General features: G+C 38.6%; 1 protein-coding gene across 4 annotated transcripts in view; it reads right to left on the reverse strand.

The window, feature by feature from the left end:
• Positions 1-18,297, reverse strand: part of STAB1 (stabilin 1) — a 138,617-nt gene that overhangs the window by 41,292 nt on the left and 79,028 nt on the right. For all 4 annotated transcript variants that reach the window (XM_042453972.1, XM_042453971.1, XM_042453973.1 and 1 more), the window contains 10 exons: positions 16,923-17,054; positions 16,124-16,252; positions 13,776-13,832; positions 12,675-12,770; positions 10,785-10,980; positions 10,441-10,536; positions 8,286-8,331; positions 6,463-6,542; positions 3,384-3,509; positions 1,660-1,733 (listed from right to left, as the gene is read on the reverse strand). In XM_042453972.1, the coding sequence (XP_042309906.1) occupies positions 1,660-1,733; positions 3,384-3,509; positions 6,463-6,542; positions 8,286-8,331; positions 10,441-10,536; positions 10,785-10,980; positions 12,675-12,770; positions 13,776-13,832; positions 16,124-16,252; positions 16,923-17,054 (1,032 nt within the window). The remainder of the gene's footprint in view (positions 1-1,659; positions 1,734-3,383; positions 3,510-6,462; positions 6,543-8,285; positions 8,332-10,440; positions 10,537-10,784; positions 10,981-12,674; positions 12,771-13,775; positions 13,833-16,123; positions 16,253-16,922; positions 17,055-18,297) is intronic.

An 18,297-nucleotide genomic window follows, 5' to 3' on the forward strand; every position in this document is an offset into this window, starting at 1 on the left:
TCTTGAGGACTGGGAGAAAATATGGAAAGTAAAAATTAAATATACACAAAGTGTATTGCTGAAGGAAAATGTATATAAAACCATTTATAGGTGGTACTTAACGCCATTTAAGATTTCAAAGATGTTTAAAAATAACAGAAATAAATGTTGGAAATGCAAAAGAAAAGTAGGTACATATTTTCACTGTTGGTGGAGTTGTAATAAAGCGAAAAAATATTGGAAACAAGTACATAAAGAAATTGTAAAAATTATAAGGATTAGTGGAAAAGCCTCACCCAGGATGTATCTCTTAAACATAACTGACGCACAAGACCTAAATAAAGAAAAGGAAAAACTGCTCTTCTTCTTAATTATGGCCGCTAGAATCTCTTTTGCAAAACTTTGGAGATTGGAAGAAACGCCGAATATAGAAGATTGGAGATTAAAGGTCATGGAATATCTTGAAATGGATAAATTGACTATATTACTTGGAAATGGCACCTTGGATGATTTTGGTAAAGTGTGGAATCCATGGAAGGAATATTTAAAAAGAGAAAAGGGTGATCTTATACAGATGGGATTTGATGAATAAGGAGAAGAGAAAGTAGAAAGAAATTCTCAGTGATAGTAACAATATAAAGGGCTAGAAATAGAAAGGCGAGTAGCTCATATAGTGGATTTTAAGGATCTTATGGAAAAGGAAATATATGTAAGTAAACAGAGTTAGTAAACAGTATCAATAGTATATGGGAGGATACTGGTATTTAGCCTTAGGAAGGGTAACATGTAATAGCTATAGTAGTAGAAGAGAGATAATGAAAAGAATGCATAAAAGACTACATGATGTATTAGTTCAGTTACTTAGTTTAGTTAGATTAACAGTATATAATTGTTTTACAACTTTGTAGAAGTGTATGTTTTAGACTTTGTTATGTTTGAAATAAAAAATAAAAAAATAAAAAAATAAAAACCTCCAAAGAAAGAGACACCATTACACTCTGGGGCAGTGTATTCCACTGTTGAACAGCTCTTATCTGTACTTTGATTTCTCTGCCATAGTGAGCAGACGGTGTCCTAAAAGAAGTGCAACCTCACTCTCCCTGTCTTGCCAGTGAACTTCAAAACAGCCACAGCTGAGGCAGAAAGAATGGATGGGTGGAGAGTGATTGGCACTTCTTTTACTGACAAATTTATGGAAAGTTATCCAGTTATAGGCATCGTTGCCATCATTTTCCTTTGCTTGCTCTTTTACATCCTTTGTTACATGCCCCTAAATTGTACCCTCAACTTATCCACAGGCCAGATCAAAATCCATAATTTTGGCTCTAAAACTTTCCCTCAACTGATATCTGAGATGGACTTTTACACAAGTATATACAGTACATAAAGCAAATGCAGCAAGCTGAAGAAGAGAAAGAAAACTCAGTATCAACATGTACCATCAGATACTGAGGTAACTGTGTACTGGAAAACCTTTTTAGCCAAACAGCTCAAGAAAATCTAATACTCTCATTAGATATTAAGATGGAGTTAAAGAGTATATTTATATGACAAACTGGATTTTCAAATCCTGGATATATGAATATTTGAGTAGCCAGATAAGATGGGAAATCCTACTTTTACGCTTAGACAAATATAGTGATTGAGTCCCAAAAGAAAATGTGGAAACAGTTTGCTTACCAAACCTGGACCCGTTTTAACACATTCTGCATATTGATGACATCCTCCATTATTCTCTAGACACCGATCAATTTCTGTATGTAGATAAGAAATATGCATTGCCAAGATACCATATAACTAAATTTTCAGGGTGTTTCCACCAAAATGTATTTGCTTAAAAACAACAACCAACAAACGAAAATATGTCATTGGGATAGTTGTAAACATGGTCACTGAACAAGAGTGAATCAGGAAAAGTGTGGAGTTTAACAAAGAAGATTTTGCTGCCAAACCCACGCCCATTTCATGCCAAAATATTTCCACTAAGAATCAGATTCAGTCTTGTTCCTGATTGGTACATCTCTATAGAAGTAACTTCTATGACCTCTATTGGAACAGGCCCTGTGGGAAGTATAAAAAGGTCACGATTCTGCCCTCACTGCGCATGTGCAGGGATGCTAATTCGAATTCTAGACTACAAAGGGTACGTACTCATATGATAACTTCTTTTGCATTCACACTACATTGGCTTTGGGATGGGTGCTGTGTTCTTCCGTGTGTTTGATAACCATCCACGTAATAATAATAATAATAATAATAATAATAATAATTTGTTTTATTTATATACCGCTATTCCAAAGATCATAGCGGTGAACAGGAAGTAAGCTAATTAGCAAGTAAGCTCATTTGCCCCCAACAGTCTGGGTACTCATTTTAGCCACCTCGGAAGGATGCAAGCCTGAGTCGAGCTTGGGCCCTTTTGCTGGTCTTGAACTCGCAACCTTGTGGTTTTGAGTGAATGGCTGAAGTACAGGCATTTAACCACTGCGCCACCAGGGCTCCATAGTGTTCATTTTCGAATTGCTTTCTTTTCTTTCAAAATTGAGAGACATTCCTCCCATGTAATAACATTCTATGACTCTAAAGACCAGGGTTTGATTCCCAGCTTGGCCACGAAACCCACTGAGCGACCTAGGGGAAATCACATGCTCTCAGTCTCAGGTAAAGGCAATCGAAACATTCTCTGAACAAATATTGTCAAGAAGATCCCATGAAAGGTTCACTTTAGGGTTGCTATAAGTCAAAATGACTTTCGGGCACTCAACAACAGCATAAGATATTGCTGAACTGCAGCTCCCATCAGCCCTAGCCAGCACAGTCTATGGTGAGAGGAGCTTCAGCCCAACAAAATCTGGAGAACTAGAAGTTGCCAAATCCTATGTTACACAATATTTAAATAAGCCTAACTCATCTAGGAGACAAAACTTGAACTCATTCCAATTGCAGACCCTGTAGGCAATCCTAGTACCAGCTAGATAGGCAACCTCATCCACTGCATAGCAGTTACAATCACTTACTCTGCCCCTCAGCCTGACCTACAAGTGAAAGAGCAGTCAGTTGTTCAGGAGAATTGGTGTGATGCAGGGACAGAATCAGAGTTTGGTGAAGTAACTTTTTATACCATAATTCATAGAATCCCCAAGCTAGCTGTCTGTCTGTCTCCAAAATGTTTGTATCCAAAATGGGGTACAAGGCCATACCTGGGGGGAATAAAAGGGTGTCAAATACCAGGCCTGCAAGTGGCACAGGGAGACTTACTGATTTCATTTATTATCTTGCCATGAATATATAATTCCGTTTTGAACACCCTCTAATGTATCGTCTTATGCGTCTACAGATATCTTGCCCTTTTCAGTTAAAAAGCTATCCACTATTTCAAGATCTTCAAACAGCATGATGCTCACCTCGGCACACAGTTCCATCTCCAGCATAGCCATCTTGACAACTGCAGGTTCTTTCCCCAGGCCCGACTTTATTACAGTTGGCATATGCAGAGCAGCCACCATTACCCACTTCACAGGGGTTTATTTCTGTTTTTCAGAATGAAAGAAATCAGGTTATTTTACACAACGGCATCACAAACATATAGCACAAAAACTTCAAAAACATCTTCCAGTCCAAGACTATGGCTTGCATACTAAATTTCATTTTATGACTGGAACACTAGGGAATGGTGTGAAATATGGTGCAGGAGGCTGAAAATGAAGGTGAGAACTGAAAGAAACCCCACACTCACATAAATATGGGATCAGTCAAGATTCCAACCAATGCTTTACTCATGCAGCATAACATTTGCCAACTACTCTTTATTAGACCCACATTTTAGAAGCTGGAACTTCTCTTCCTTGTGGAAGATGGACAGCAATACTATATCTAGACTTTCAGTCCTGTGTTCTGACCATCTGAGGTATTCCCATAGAATTTCCTTTGTTTGGGACAAGTTGATATGACTCCCACCCTTAATTTAGAACAAACAAATTAAAATAATCCTTTCCAGTTTAAAACAAGAAAACCTGTTACCTTAGAGGAATTTTGAATATTAGATCGTCTACTGAACATCATCAAAGCAGCTTGACAATCATGCATGGTATGTCACTAAATCTTATAGCTGTATCAGGGAGCATTGCAAATATCAGTGAGCCAATCCTTTTATTTGGCCATGGGCAAGTATGTGTGCACTGTGTGAGAAAATATGGGCCAGTCATCTGTAATTGAGCCTCCTTAGAGGAAGCTGAGTCCAACCTGGACACCTTGGTTTCATTTGCCTCCAGGAGCAGCTGTGGCTTCCATATTAGTTGGGTGGCTTAAATGTCAGATCAAAATCCAGAGGAGGCTCACTGAAACAGAAGTCTCCAGCTACTTATTTGGCTCCAGTTTCATCAGCCTGGTTCTAGCACCAAGCTTAATTGATCTGAGCAAGGCAGCATGTATTTTATATAGGTCGAGACTCTCTTTTTTGAAATGCTTGGAACCAGAAGTGTTTTCGATTTTGGATTCAAAACAAAACAAAAAAACTCTGGAATACCTATAATTACATGTATGTATAAACCATATATACTCATCTATAAGTCAAAAATGTATGTCCAAAAACTGACCCCCAAATTCCAGGTCAACTTATTTACGGGTCAGTATGGTTATGTGATAGCAGCTCTTTCAGATTTCCCCATGTAGTAAGGAGAGCAGTTTCTTTCTCTCTTGAGCCAAGCAGAAATAGTCCCACACTGCTGCTGTTTGTGGAGTGAAGGCTGAAATGAAGGCTGAGACGATGATGCAAAAAGCCTCAATTAGAGTCCCTCTTGCCATGCACACATACACACGCACACACAGAAGGAGTCTCCAAGTTTTACCCTTGACTTATCGTGGGTCATGGCAAAATCTATAATTTGGCTCCAAAACCTGCCCTTGACTTATACATGAGGTCAACTTATAATCAAGTATATAATATCTTAGAGATGGGACCCAAGTTTAAACACAAAGTTCATTTATGTTCCATATGCAACTTATACACATAACCTGAAGGTAATTTTATACAATATTTTTAATAATTTTGTGCATGAAACACAGTTTGTGTACACTGAACCATCAGAAAGCAAAAGTATCACTATCTCGGCCACCTATGTAAAAGGTTTTGGGTTTTGGAGTATTTCATATTTTGGAATTCTGGATAAAGGAGAATCAACTTGTATTGTTAGTTTTGTTACACAAAACACTAAATCCCTATTACAAAAACATTTAGGTAGTGTGAATATGCAGATACTTAACAAAATTTTCCTCAGGCTGAAATTCTGGTTAGACTTCATAACCTGAATCTGTTCATCTTCTGGTTGAGTGCTTTCAAAAACCAATTTTATGCAAAACAAGTATGTCTGATTAAAATAGGCTTGTCTCATTTATTCTGATAATTAGGGAAGATTCTAAAGAGAATGTTAACTGAAGAGGAGCTATTTAAGATGTTCTGCATCAAGATGGCATAATAATTTGATCATCTTGGCACTAACTATTTGAAATACGTGCTATTTGCATAATTACCAATCATGACTGGAAGGGGAATCAAGAGGTTAGGTGGAAAGCAGAGTTGTTTTGTTGTATCCTTACTCTGAATTTGGTCTTTTAGTTTGTCAGTGAATTTGTATTTGGACTTTATCCTTTGCAATGCAGAGAACATTTTAATCTCTGTTGTGAAGGTGTCAATGTGACATAAATAATGTATCTATACTGCACAGCATTTCTTAAGAAACAGAAAGGAGAACATTCTGTTTAATCGAAATATCTATATTCTTGGACTTACTGTGGCATTAGAATCATAGAATCATAGAGTTGGAAGAGATCACAAGGGCCATCCAGTCCAACCCCCTACTATGCAGGAAATCCAAATCAAAGCATCCCCATTGACAGATGGCCATCCAGCCTCCGTTTGAAGACCTCCAAGGAGGGAGACTCCACTACACTCCGAGGAAGTTTGTTGCACTGTCGAACAGCCCTTACTGTCAGGAAGTTCTTCCTAATGTTGAGGTGGAATCTCTTTTCCTGCAGCTTGCATCCATTGCTCCACGTTCTAGTCTCGTGAGCAGCAGAAAACAACCTTGCTCCCTCCTCAATATGACATCCCTTCAAATATTTAAACAGGGCTATCATATCACCTCTTAACCTTCTCTTCTCCAGGCTAAACATCCCTAGCTCCCTCAGTCATTCCTCATAGGATATGGTTTCCAGACCCTTCACCATTTTAGTCACCCTCCTTTGGACACATGGCTCCAGTTTCTCAATGTCCTTTTGTGGTGCCCAGAACTGGACACAATATTCCAGGTGGGGCCTGACCAAAGCAGAATAGAGTGGCACTATTACTTCCCTTGATCTAGACACTATATTTCTATTGATGCAGCCTAAAATCGCATTGGCCTTGTTAGCTGCTGCATTTCACTGTTGACTCATGTCCATTTTACCATGAATGATTCATACATGGAAAGCATTAGCCAGCAATACCTGTACAATAGGTTCCATTCCCAGTATATCCCGCTGAACAGAAGCAAGTGGGTTGGGAAACAGTAGAGTCATTGATGCAACTGAAATGAAGCAAGAAAGAGTTGAGACCAAAGATGAACCCAAATTCATTCAGTAAGATGTGAATGTGATAAAATGGCCAATTCTATTCCTCAGAGACTTGGAAGCATTATTATTTTGGGGGCAACATTAGGCTTTTTTAGAACCTCTGCCCAAAATTTGGGTAACAAATCTCCTGCTAGTGATACAGTGGTAGTCAATAGGGCCAACATCCATAATTGTTATAATTATATAATTCCATAATCACAAAAAGTCAACATGGTTTTCAGAGAAACAAGTCATGCCAGACAAATCTTATCTCTTACTTTGATAAAATTACCAGCTTGGTAGATGAAGGGAATGCTGTGGATATAGTATATCTTGATTTCAGTAAGGCCTTTGACAAGGTTTCCCATGACATTCTTGCAAACAAGCTTGTAAAATGTGGGCAAGACAACATAACTGTTACATGGATTTTTAATTGGTTGACCAGCTGAACCCAAAGGGTGCTCAACAATGGCTCCTTTTCATCCTGGAGAGAAGTGACCAGTGGGATTCCACAGGGCTTGGTCCTGGGCCCAGGAGGGTACAGAAGTTTGGTGGGGAGGAAAGCAGTGCCCGCCAAGTAATTCAGCTCTAGAATTCCATTTGGGTCTCTGTGCAGACATGAAAACTCATTTGTGTGAAGTATAAGGATCACAAAGAAGAAGCCATATTTCTATATATGTTTGCATTTGAAGGATATTATTATTATTATTATTATTATTATTATTGTTGTTGTTGTTGTTGTTGTTGTTATTATTATCCTGCTCTTTTTCCTGAACTGGGACCCAGAGCGGCTCACAACATTAAAAGAACATACAGTTAAAAACACAGAAAGTGATACATTAAAACAGAATTAAATTGTTACAATATTAGAACAGATTACTTATTAAAAGAATAAAAATACAGTTAAAAAGATAAAATTTTAAAACACCTAAAATGATACTATACCCTAAACCGGTCCTTTAAGAACTTTCTGCTTTTAAAAGCCTGCCAGCAGAAGAAGGTTTTAACTTGCCGGCAAAAGACCAATAAGGAGGGGGCCATAATGGCTTCCCTGAGAAATGAGTTCCAGAGTCTAGGGACAGTCATGGAAAAGGCCCTCTCTTGTGTCCCCACCAGTCCTGTGTTTGTGATGGTGGTGGGATGGAGAGAAGGGCATCTCCTGAGGATTATAGAGCCCTGGATGGTTCATACACAGAGATACAGTCTGCCAAATAGCCTAGACCTGAGCCATATAGGACTTAATAAGTCATAACTAGCACTTGTGCCTGGAAACAAACAGGCAACGGGTCAATAGGGGCACTGTCATCTCTATAACCTGCCCCTGTTAACAGCCTGGCTGCAGCTCTTTGGACCAGCTGAAGTTTCTTAACACTCTTCAAAGGCAGTGCCAAGTAGAGCTTGTTACAGTAGTCCAAATGGGATGTAACCGAGGCATATAAATTTAAATTTACAGCGCTTTATAAATAAAGGTTAATAATAATAGTAATAATAATAATACTAATAGTAATAATACTAATAGTAATAATAATAATAATATACCATTGAGGCCAGATCTGGCCTCTTATGCACAAACTATGTTTGAGGGCATTTTAGTAGGTTGCAAAGTGACTTTAAAAGAGGAAACAATTAAAAATGTGGAAAGCCAGTTCCCACCTTTTCCTATTTTAATAAAATAAAAAATGTACATGTTTTATTGGGTGCCCTGGAATTGTACTTACTTGGCATGCTCATCACACATGTGATTACAGAGATCAGTTCCAATTTCTGCAAGAGAGCATTTTGTTCAAATATTATTTTCTCAACAAAAATCTGTTGCAGACCATTTTTTAGAGTACTTATATCTAGAAATTAGAATAAAATTAGGGATTTAAGCACTGTCAAAACACCTGTACCATATCACAGAATGAATTTAAGCATATGTTTGTGTGCTGTTTGTCTGTCTGTCTATCCATCCATCCAAACAGATCATTTGCATGGGCTGCAAACTATGGGCAGAATGCTAGAGGGCATCATTTTTGAATTTTCTCTAATTTTGTAATAATAATAAATACAGCAAAAAGCAGCAGCAACAACAGAAAGAACCTTGACTTTGAACTATATAAGCTAATTCTAATTTTAACTTCAGGTGTTCTATCTTAATCATAATCAAACTTCATGACAAATTTAGGGCATTTTTTGAAGAGGTGGTGAAAGATAGCTTTTTAAAAACACGTTTGGGCTTTATTTCCAAGTCTGACTGCTGAGGCATACATCGCTGAGGAAATCCCATTACAAGAGAAAAAATATGTTTATGGTAGAGACTATGCATTCCTTTAATTCAGGAGTGAGAGTTGTGTGGCCCTCCAGAGGTTGTTGAACTATACTTTCCAGCATTCCTTCTGCTTAGGACTTCTGGGACTGCAGTTTAACAACATCTGAAGGGCCAAGCAATTCCCATCCCTGCCTAAATATATAGTTTGACTCAGAAACTGCTTCAATGTGGGATCCAAAACCCAAACAAAAGTCATGATTGTTAAGGAAACAAAGTAAAAAAAGAATTCCATATACTTGTGAGCTCACTAATTCAGTGCCTTCTGAATTTTCTAATATTCTTCTCTGACAGTGAACACTGAATGAACTCTGACAGTGAACACTGAGCTATACGGAGAATCCATTATAGAAATGAATGGAAATGAAATGAATAGAAAAGATAAACACTAAAGGTACTGAGATAACATTACTACAGTACTACTAAAACTTAGTCTAGTTGTTTGGCACTTAAAAATATGCGAACGTTCAGAATAGCGAGACAATATATGATAGGGATAACAATTGTCCTAAGTCTAATATTTAAAAATTGGCCAGTCACCTACCACAAAATGCCTGGGAGCAGAAAAATGCCTTAGCATAGTACCAAAAAGTAAATGTGAGGACCATGAGACTTTCTGGAGTTGGGGATTAAAACTGAAAAGACCTTTTCCTGGTCACCACTCAATAAGACTCTCTCAGGGGAAGTTCATGAAAGAAAGCCTCAAGTCTAGATCTCAGTATATATGCAGATTCATAGTAGAAGTGTTCTATCAAATATAGGGCACTAAAGCTATGTAGGGCTTTATAGATGAAAACATGGTTTACAGTTATGTGTGAACTGGGCCTGACTCTGACTGTTACAAACCTGGGATACTTTAAAAAGTAGTTCTTAGAACACAGGCTTAATCCTAGACTTGATGCTGTACCAAACAATAATACTTCAACAACTGCTTAGCTTGTCCCCTGTACCTTCTTTTTGCACTTGTGACACTCCATTTATATTTTGTTACTCCTCTAGGATATCTCACTGGATATGTCCATAATCCTCCTATTTTGTCATCCTATTTGATTTTCCCAAATAAATAAAGAACTGCCTGGGAACTGCTTTGTAGCTATCTTGGTAGCTGTGTATCTTAAAAGTTAAGCATGTCCAGGGACCAATTTTCCCTCCCTGAAACCCACTGCAAGCTGCTCCGCCCATAAAAATTAAACTGTAAATGGTGAGAAATCCCTTTCTTATTTTTAAACAAAACAAGTTGTTGGGAGGGGAATGTTCTGTTGAAACAAACAAGATAAAAAGAAATTACAGTTAGGCTTCTGAAGGCTCTGGAGGACTTCAAAATCAGACAGTGTGGTGGTGAATGTAGCCCACTTGCCAGAAGTCGCTGACCCCTACTTTCTAGTTACCACAGAATTTATTTGTGTCTCTCTGTGTGTCTAATTTGCTGCAACATGATAGTATGGCATGGCTGCTTTTCTGTAATGTGTCTCATAACTTTTTAGACTTCACTCTGGTTTGGTAACGATGATTTCACATCCACAAAGACTGTCAGCTTTGTACACCCAACAGATTAATTCACTCACCTTGATCACAACTGGGCCCCTTAAAGCCATGATCACATATGCAGCTTCCATTGCCCAGCAACCCATCATTGCATTTCCCATGCTTGCAGCTGCATTCTGTGAAGAAAGAAACATTCTGTCATCTGTCAGACCTGTGGATACATGGCTAAGATTAAGGCATCCTGAATTTTCCCCAGCTTAATAACCAGCAGAACCCCCTTTCTAGCTGAAGATGACAACTTCTTTCCTACTGAGCTTAAGAGAGCAATAGAGATAATTATTTCACAAAACATTCGCAACAACAAATAGTACTCCAACTGCAAAAGCAATACAGAATTTCATTACAAGAATCCAGCCATCCTTACCTAATGTACAGTTAGCTCCATATCTCCCTGGCTGACACATCTCACAGGCAGTGCCATGGTAACCTTCTTGGCACTGGCATTCTCCATTGCCATCAAGCCCATCCTGACACACTCCACTTCCAGAACACCAGTTGCCTGGTTCTCCTGGACACATCTCACACATATGTCCATAATAGCCTGGGCAGCAGACAGAGATCTTGGGAAATAAACAGACTATAGTCAGACACCTGAGACTAGGAAAATGCAGATTGCTATATAGCCTAGAAATAATTTTTAAAATTGGATTAAAAATGTTTTCAAGATGGCATCATAACTGCATGACACTGCCTAGTATGGTGACAGCATTTGAATACATTTGTTAAGTGTATAATATTGTGTGGTGGGTGAAGGATGCCATTAGATCAGCACTAACAGTGACAGCATGAGCTATGTTATTCTTATAAAGACAATGGATACTTAGGAGCTTATTGCACAGCTTTAAAAACTGATTTACTGCTCCCAAATTGAATTTTAATTCGGGCTGCATTCACATCCTGTCACATGGATTTTTGCCGCTGAATCCACCAGGTGGGTGCAGCACATGTAACTTCCAGATAGAATGCAAGTTCAGCCGGCCGATTTGCAAAGCCGGAAGTTTCCTGGTTTTGCACATCAGCCAGCTGAACTCAGATTCTATCCGGAAGTTACATGGGCTGCACCCTCCCAGCGGAGTTGGTGGCAGAAACCCATGCAATAGGATCTGTATGCAGCCTGAATTAGAATTCAATTTGGGAGCAGTAAGTTGATTTTTATAGCTGTGCGATAAGCCCCTTAGTCACTGTGCCTGAAAACATCAGACATACAAACACATATAGAATAAATATACATACAGGTAGCAGTAGCACTGACAGTGGTAGCATAATGAACAGAAATCAGTAGGTCTAGAGGCACAAATCCTTCCCTGAGCTTTGGTCCTGAAGTGATTTTTGATTCCATTACATATCTTCCAGGTCCTTCAACCCAGAGCAGCAAGTGAGGATGTCACAGTTGGAAAAAGATCCCTACTTCCTACACAACTTGTGGGTTATTCACACAGTAAAAATAATCCAAGATGAATCAGGTTTAAATTCCCATTGTTCACATTCATCCTGAATGCATCTGATTAAGTTGTGTGTGTGTGTCAAAAACACCATTTAATCAAGGATAATCGATATTGGGTCCTCCCAAGTTTTTTTTAAAAAAGATGTACATCATCAGTAGTGTGAATAACCAAATGCAAATAGTTCTGAATAGAGCCAGGATAAAATGTTGTGTGCCTTGCACATGTTCCAAATGCATCTGAATCATCAACTCCATCTTTATTCCAAGGCTTGCACATGTGAGCAACTGAACATGCAGAGATGTGCATCAATGCAGTTCCATAGTGTGAATAACAAACCCAGAATATGTGAGATGATTCCCATCATTGCACTGAAAACAACAACATCTGAATGACCTCTTAATGTGTATCCACACTGCAGAATTAAAGCAGTTTGATACCCCTTTAACTGCCATGACTCTATCCTACAGAATCCTGGGATTTTTAGTTTGGTAAGGCACCAAAGCTCTCTGACAGACCCAGTTGAATATCTTACAAAACTATAAATCCCAGAATTCTGGTAGTTAAATTGGTATCAAGCTGATTTAACTATGCAGTGTAGAATCACCTTTAAATAAAGAAAATCTATTCACCACATACTTGCCTGTAGAAATTGGCTTTCATTGCTCAAGTGCAAGGGAAGGAACAGTTTCTGCACCTCATGTGAAATTCATATTAATTTTATTGTGGCTGGCCTCAAATGGATTGGTTATGCAATATGCATATAGTCATTATGTATTTATATACATATATAATAAAGCTTGCTTGCTTACTAATGAAACTTTGACGCAAGTGAATTGACAGCCAACTAGTTTCATGGTTCCAGACTTGTACTGACAGTGAGGAAGAGTACCTTTCCCTGGTGTTTCCTGTCAGTTAAAAAAGAATATTGAACTCAATCAGTGCATAAACAAATACATATTCCCCACTGAAATGATCAAGAAACACTTAATTTTTTAGAACAAACATATTTTATTTACACTCCTGTGAAGACCCAGGTTGGCACTTGTTACCAGTCTTTTTCCAGGAAAAAAAAATATCAAATTGCTAGTTATGACCTGCAAAGCTTTATAAAGCTTGAGCCCGGGCTATCTAAAAGGCAGAATTCTCCCATACAAACCCAGGCATTCAGATCAGCAACAAAGACCATTCTCTCCTCTCACATTCAGAGATGTCTGGTGAGAACGTGAAAGAAGGCTTGGTTGTTGCTTCCTAGCTGTGGAACTCCTTTCTAAGGGAGGCTAGATTGGTTCTCTCCCTGCTGACCTTCCAAAAGCAGGCATATATCTTTTTATTTATGTGTTTTAATTTTTTTTTACACCCAATTGTATTTTAATATGTGAAGTTATTTTCTGCTTTAATCTAAATGTTTATTAGTCTTACTGAAAGCTGTCTGGAGTCCCATTCTGGAACATAGACAGATAGTTTTTGAGCTGCCTCACAGTAAAACCACTAGAGGCTAAAGAACGTGTACCTTCAAACAGGGCCACTTTGTGGCTTGGCCAACATGTGAGCAGCAAATCCAACCTTGATTTTACTGCTGCTCCACTCACAGGTACTCTGAGTTGATGGGAGCTCAGCCTGTAAGTCCAGTATCAGCAGACCTCCTATTCAGCTTGGGTAGCTGCAGATGGAGGAGGTATAACCCAGAGATAGTCAAGGAAAAAGTTAAGTTTTTGTAAAAGCCTGGAGAAAATCCTTTGGTAATCTCCATGCTGTCTTTGTTGAGGATGGAAAGTGTGAGAGGATTCCTCCTACTCCCTTTGAAAATAACAGTATATTTTTGAAAACAAAAAACCTGGGCAAACAAATTAACATGGTTTCAGTTTCCATTATCTTGTGAAGTGAGAGCTCTGAAGCAAAGCAAAACTTACTGCAAGCACTGATCCTGCTGGGCACTTGATCTTTCTGTCACACTTAGCACACCTGGACTAGAACACAGAAAGAAAAAGGGGGGGGGGGGAGAGAAAGTCAGTATGACAAGAAGAGACTTTTCTGCTCAGCCCCAGCAGATAATGATCCCCAGTTAGCCTTACCAGGCATTAATCCTCTTTTGCATTATCCTCCCAGCCTGAGGCTGGCCATCAGCACAAAACAATACACATGCAAATCACTCCTGCATTCCCAGGCTCACACAGTATATATACACCCAACTTTTTCCAGGCAAAGCATTCTCTGAAGATGCCGGCCACAGATGCTGCCGAACATCAGGAAGAAAATCTTCTAGAACATGGCCACATGGCTCGAAAAACCATGGATGCCGGACATGAAAGCCTTCAACTTCACAATAATGATTTCTACTACATAAGTGGCCAGCAGATCATAAGAGGGCAGGATTCCAAAGGCATTATCAATTATTATTTTTAAAAAGCTGTAATGATGACTGACAACTGTTGACCCTCTATATCAGGGGTAGGCAATCTTTCTGAGCTGGGGGCCGGGTTGCTGTCCCTCAGACAACTGGGGGGCCGAAGCCAAAAAATAAATAATTAAATAATATTTTTTTAACAATTAAATATATAAATAAACCAGGACAAATGTAGGACAAAATTTTCAAATGGAAGACACTTTTTTAAAAAAATGGAGGACACGTGAAAAAATTTGCTGATTTTTTAAAAAAATGTTAATATAAATGCATGTTTCTGAGGCTTCTATAGATAATTGCCCCCCAAAGGCCCTGGCGGCAATCGGCAGCAGGACCGGGCTGGGGCCAGTCCCAAGGCCTCGCCAGGCCGCATCCGGCCCGCGGGCCGCAGGTTGCCTACCCCTGCTCTATATCCACATTCCTTGTCCATGGATTCAACCATCCACGGCTTGAAAATATTCCAAAGAGATATAAATTCCAATAAGCAAACCTTGATTTTGCCATTTTATAAAAGGTCACCATTTTGCTGTTTCATTGTATACAATGGCTCTTATATATCCACAGATTTTTTGGTATCTACAAGGGTTCCTGAAGCCAAACCCTGGCAAATACCAAGAGCCCACTGTATGGTCTCAATGTCATTGGCCATATTTTTAAATTGTAGTGTAGAGACACCTGTTATTCCTGCTCTATTCCCTGTACAAAGAACTACTATCCCCTCCCTCACAAGCTACTTCCACCCATGTGCTAATTCCTCTTCACGCAAACATTTTATAAAGGATGTGAAAAACCACTCACTTTCCATTTTGTTCCATTTTTAGAAACCCTCTCTAAATTCTTCTATTATTATTTTAGCTTTTTTCTACTTGCAGAGAATTCATGCATTCAAAGTATGTTTTTTGTAAACATTTTAAAAGGTGTGCATTTTATATACAATTTTTATGTTAATTAAAATATGTGTGCACACATTTTTCAAATGTGTGCTTTGTTTGTCATTCACATCTTTTAAATGTATCCTTTGCATATTTTATTTTAGTGGAACAGGCCATAAATATTGCAAATCTATGAGTTTTGGAAGCAGGATGTACTTTTCTTACAATGAGAGGTATGAAATGCAAATTTTGCAAGAAATACAAACCCAATGAAATTCTTCCCCATGCCTGCTTTTTTCTAAATGGTTTCAGTCTTTTTTGTGGCATCCATGGTTTAGCAATGTATGGATCTCTAGATCCCTAATGAACACCCAAGTTTGCACATATAAGAATATTCACTTTTGAATGTTGCAGAATATCTGTGATCAGCAGTAATAAGGCTGATTCTCAATGAATTGGTTGAAACGCTACTATTTGGAGTTCTCAGCTATCCTGTTTTGTACAGAACATCCCCTATCTGGGAACCCAAAATCTCACCCCATATCAGGGTGATAGAGGATAGTTGAAATCCTGTATCTGACTATAGGTGCCAGCCACACTCCTATCAGACTGGCCCCCAGCAATTTAGTATGCATTCAGCAATCAGGCCTTAAATATCAAATGTCAGAGCTCTGTCTACTGTGATTATGGCTGGCATGGCACCACTCTTCTTCCTCCCCAGCCATCTGTGATGATGTTGAGTAGCTCGTAAAGGCTGGCCTGCCATCATGAGATTTATATGGGTTTTACGGCTTCTGTGAGATTTGAAATCTCTTGGGAGACCTGAAATGTCATGAAAAACACTCCTCTCAAGTGGCCTGCTTCACAATCCAACTAATATTTCAAGAGTGTAAACTCAGGTTTAGCCACAAGGAATTAATTGTGTAATACTGTAATACCAGTAAGCTTAGAACAAAGACGAAATGACAGATTTCTAATGCTTTACCTTTTGTATTGTTGTGGTATTTGTATTACAACGATTTTTCTGAATTTGTAGAACTTGAGAAATGCTAATCAAAATCCCATTTCTTGTTTCAAGAAACTGGCCATTCAAGAAGACCTTGTTTACATATGCCTGCAAGAAGAAGGGACAACAAGCAACAAGGCCTACATAAAACACAAAGAAAGAGCCATGGCTCCAGCATTGTCCGACAGGTAGGACACAAAGAAAGAACAGTTTGCATTAATGTGCCAGCATTAGAAAACATGAAGAATATCGTTCTACAATCTACAATCATATACCAAATTCCAGTGGGCCACAACCAATGTAACTGGCAGCACTGACATTTTTGCATTTGTAGTTGCCAACATATTAAATATTAGAGACTGATTCTCCAATTGCTTTCACACAATTTGACCAGATTGTTGAAGAGTACAGTGCAACTGCGTTTTACGTGGGCGTGCCATATGTGGGTTTCAGCATACGCTGAAAGCTACGCCGGAAGAGCCTGTCGCACACCCTGGAAGAACTAATGGGGTGTGCACCTGTGGCGCATGTGCACTGCCATGTGCGTGACCCCCATTACTTCCTATGGGGCTTTAGCATACACTGAATTTCCCTCTACCTGGAGGGATCCGGAACGGATCCCCATGTAAGGGCAGGACGCACTGTAAGTGATTAAATGTTTACAGTTGCAGTCTACAAGAAACACCATGAAAAATGGTGTCAGTCTTCTATTACCACTTTCGTTGTTTGTCTGATCACACATTGTGCAATGGAAGCATAATTTGTCAGTCATTCTCACCTCAGTTGTGTTCTTGTAAAACATCAGCCAGTAGGATATTCCTAACATGGTGGGTTTGTGAACTCCACTTTTCAGGTTTTGGGGTAAAAGTTTCTCTCCAAGTATGATATGATACTGTATGGTCTCATTATCCTAGAAATCAAGACCCATAGTAAATAAGACATTAGTTCATTTGTTTTAAAAAGATCAAATTCAAAGAGTCAACAATTGCAAATATGGACACAAAAAAGTAGTAGATAAGCAGTAATTCATACTGATAACCAAACCGGTGTCTAGCTGTATCTAAATAAATGGCTGTTGGGTCATTGGTTTGCTCAAATACATCTTTTGCAAGGATCTTTTTACTAATTATTATTTGTTTAAAATTGTAATAGAAAAGGAATTACAGGCTTCAGCACAATCTCATTACAATCACAAGATGTAAAAAAAATGTACTCCCATTCAACAAGTTGAGGTATATAGTCAGAAACAAAATGCATTTCTCAACCTATCCATGTAAATTTTTGGTGTAGGGATTTGCAATTCACATTGATCAACACACACTGGCTGGACTATATGAATGCGCATAGAATGTCAGAATAAGGAAAGATAATTCCAAGGCTCTCTTTAAGCTATATATGAAAGCAATCTTTTGTAAATGACTGAGGAATAGTGAGATATTTACATATATTAAAATAACTCAAATTTAAAAGGATTTCAACTATTTGTTCCATAAACAGTACACAGTTACTTGTAGCCACAATGCAGTTCTAGATCAGGCTGCGTGTGGCTGGAGAGGGACCATGTTGTTGTCATTTTTTGGCAGAAAATTTACTTTGGGTGTGAAGTTTTGTGTTGTGATGCTTCTTCAGCCTCATCCTTCTTCAAAATAAGTGAAAACCACCCTCATTAGAACATCAGTGGGATGCAGGGAATGGAAAATAATCTCCAGACCCTTTGCATATGCCTACACCCTGCATAATATGCCAGTTTGTTTTATAGCTTTGCAAATTATAAAACATCTAAACAGAAGAGGGATCTCTGCAAATCTGGATATCAGTTGTTCCTCCTGATCTCACTTCACTTCTCTCCTAGGAAGTTACAGTGAAATAATGCAACTACCCATCATACAGTTACTCATATTTAAAATTCATTAGACACAAAGTGGAAAGCACAAAGTGACCCTTGCCAATTAATTAAAAACATGATTTCACAAGACTGAAACCAAAATCTGCTTTAATGATGTAGCATCACCCACAAAAAATGACAAGTCAACAACAGTAAGTAACATGTCAACTCAAAAGCAAGTTCTAATGAATTCAGTAGGATTTATCCCTCAGCACAGAAATGTGATCTAAGTGTATGTGTTGTTGTTGTTTTCCCGAGGAAGGGCGGA

The sequence above is a fragment of the Sceloporus undulatus genome, chromosome 2 (genome assembly GCF_019175285.1).
Source record: "Sceloporus undulatus isolate JIND9_A2432 ecotype Alabama chromosome 2, SceUnd_v1.1, whole genome shotgun sequence".
Lineage (NCBI taxonomy): Eukaryota > Metazoa > Chordata > Lepidosauria > Squamata > Phrynosomatidae > Sceloporus > Sceloporus undulatus.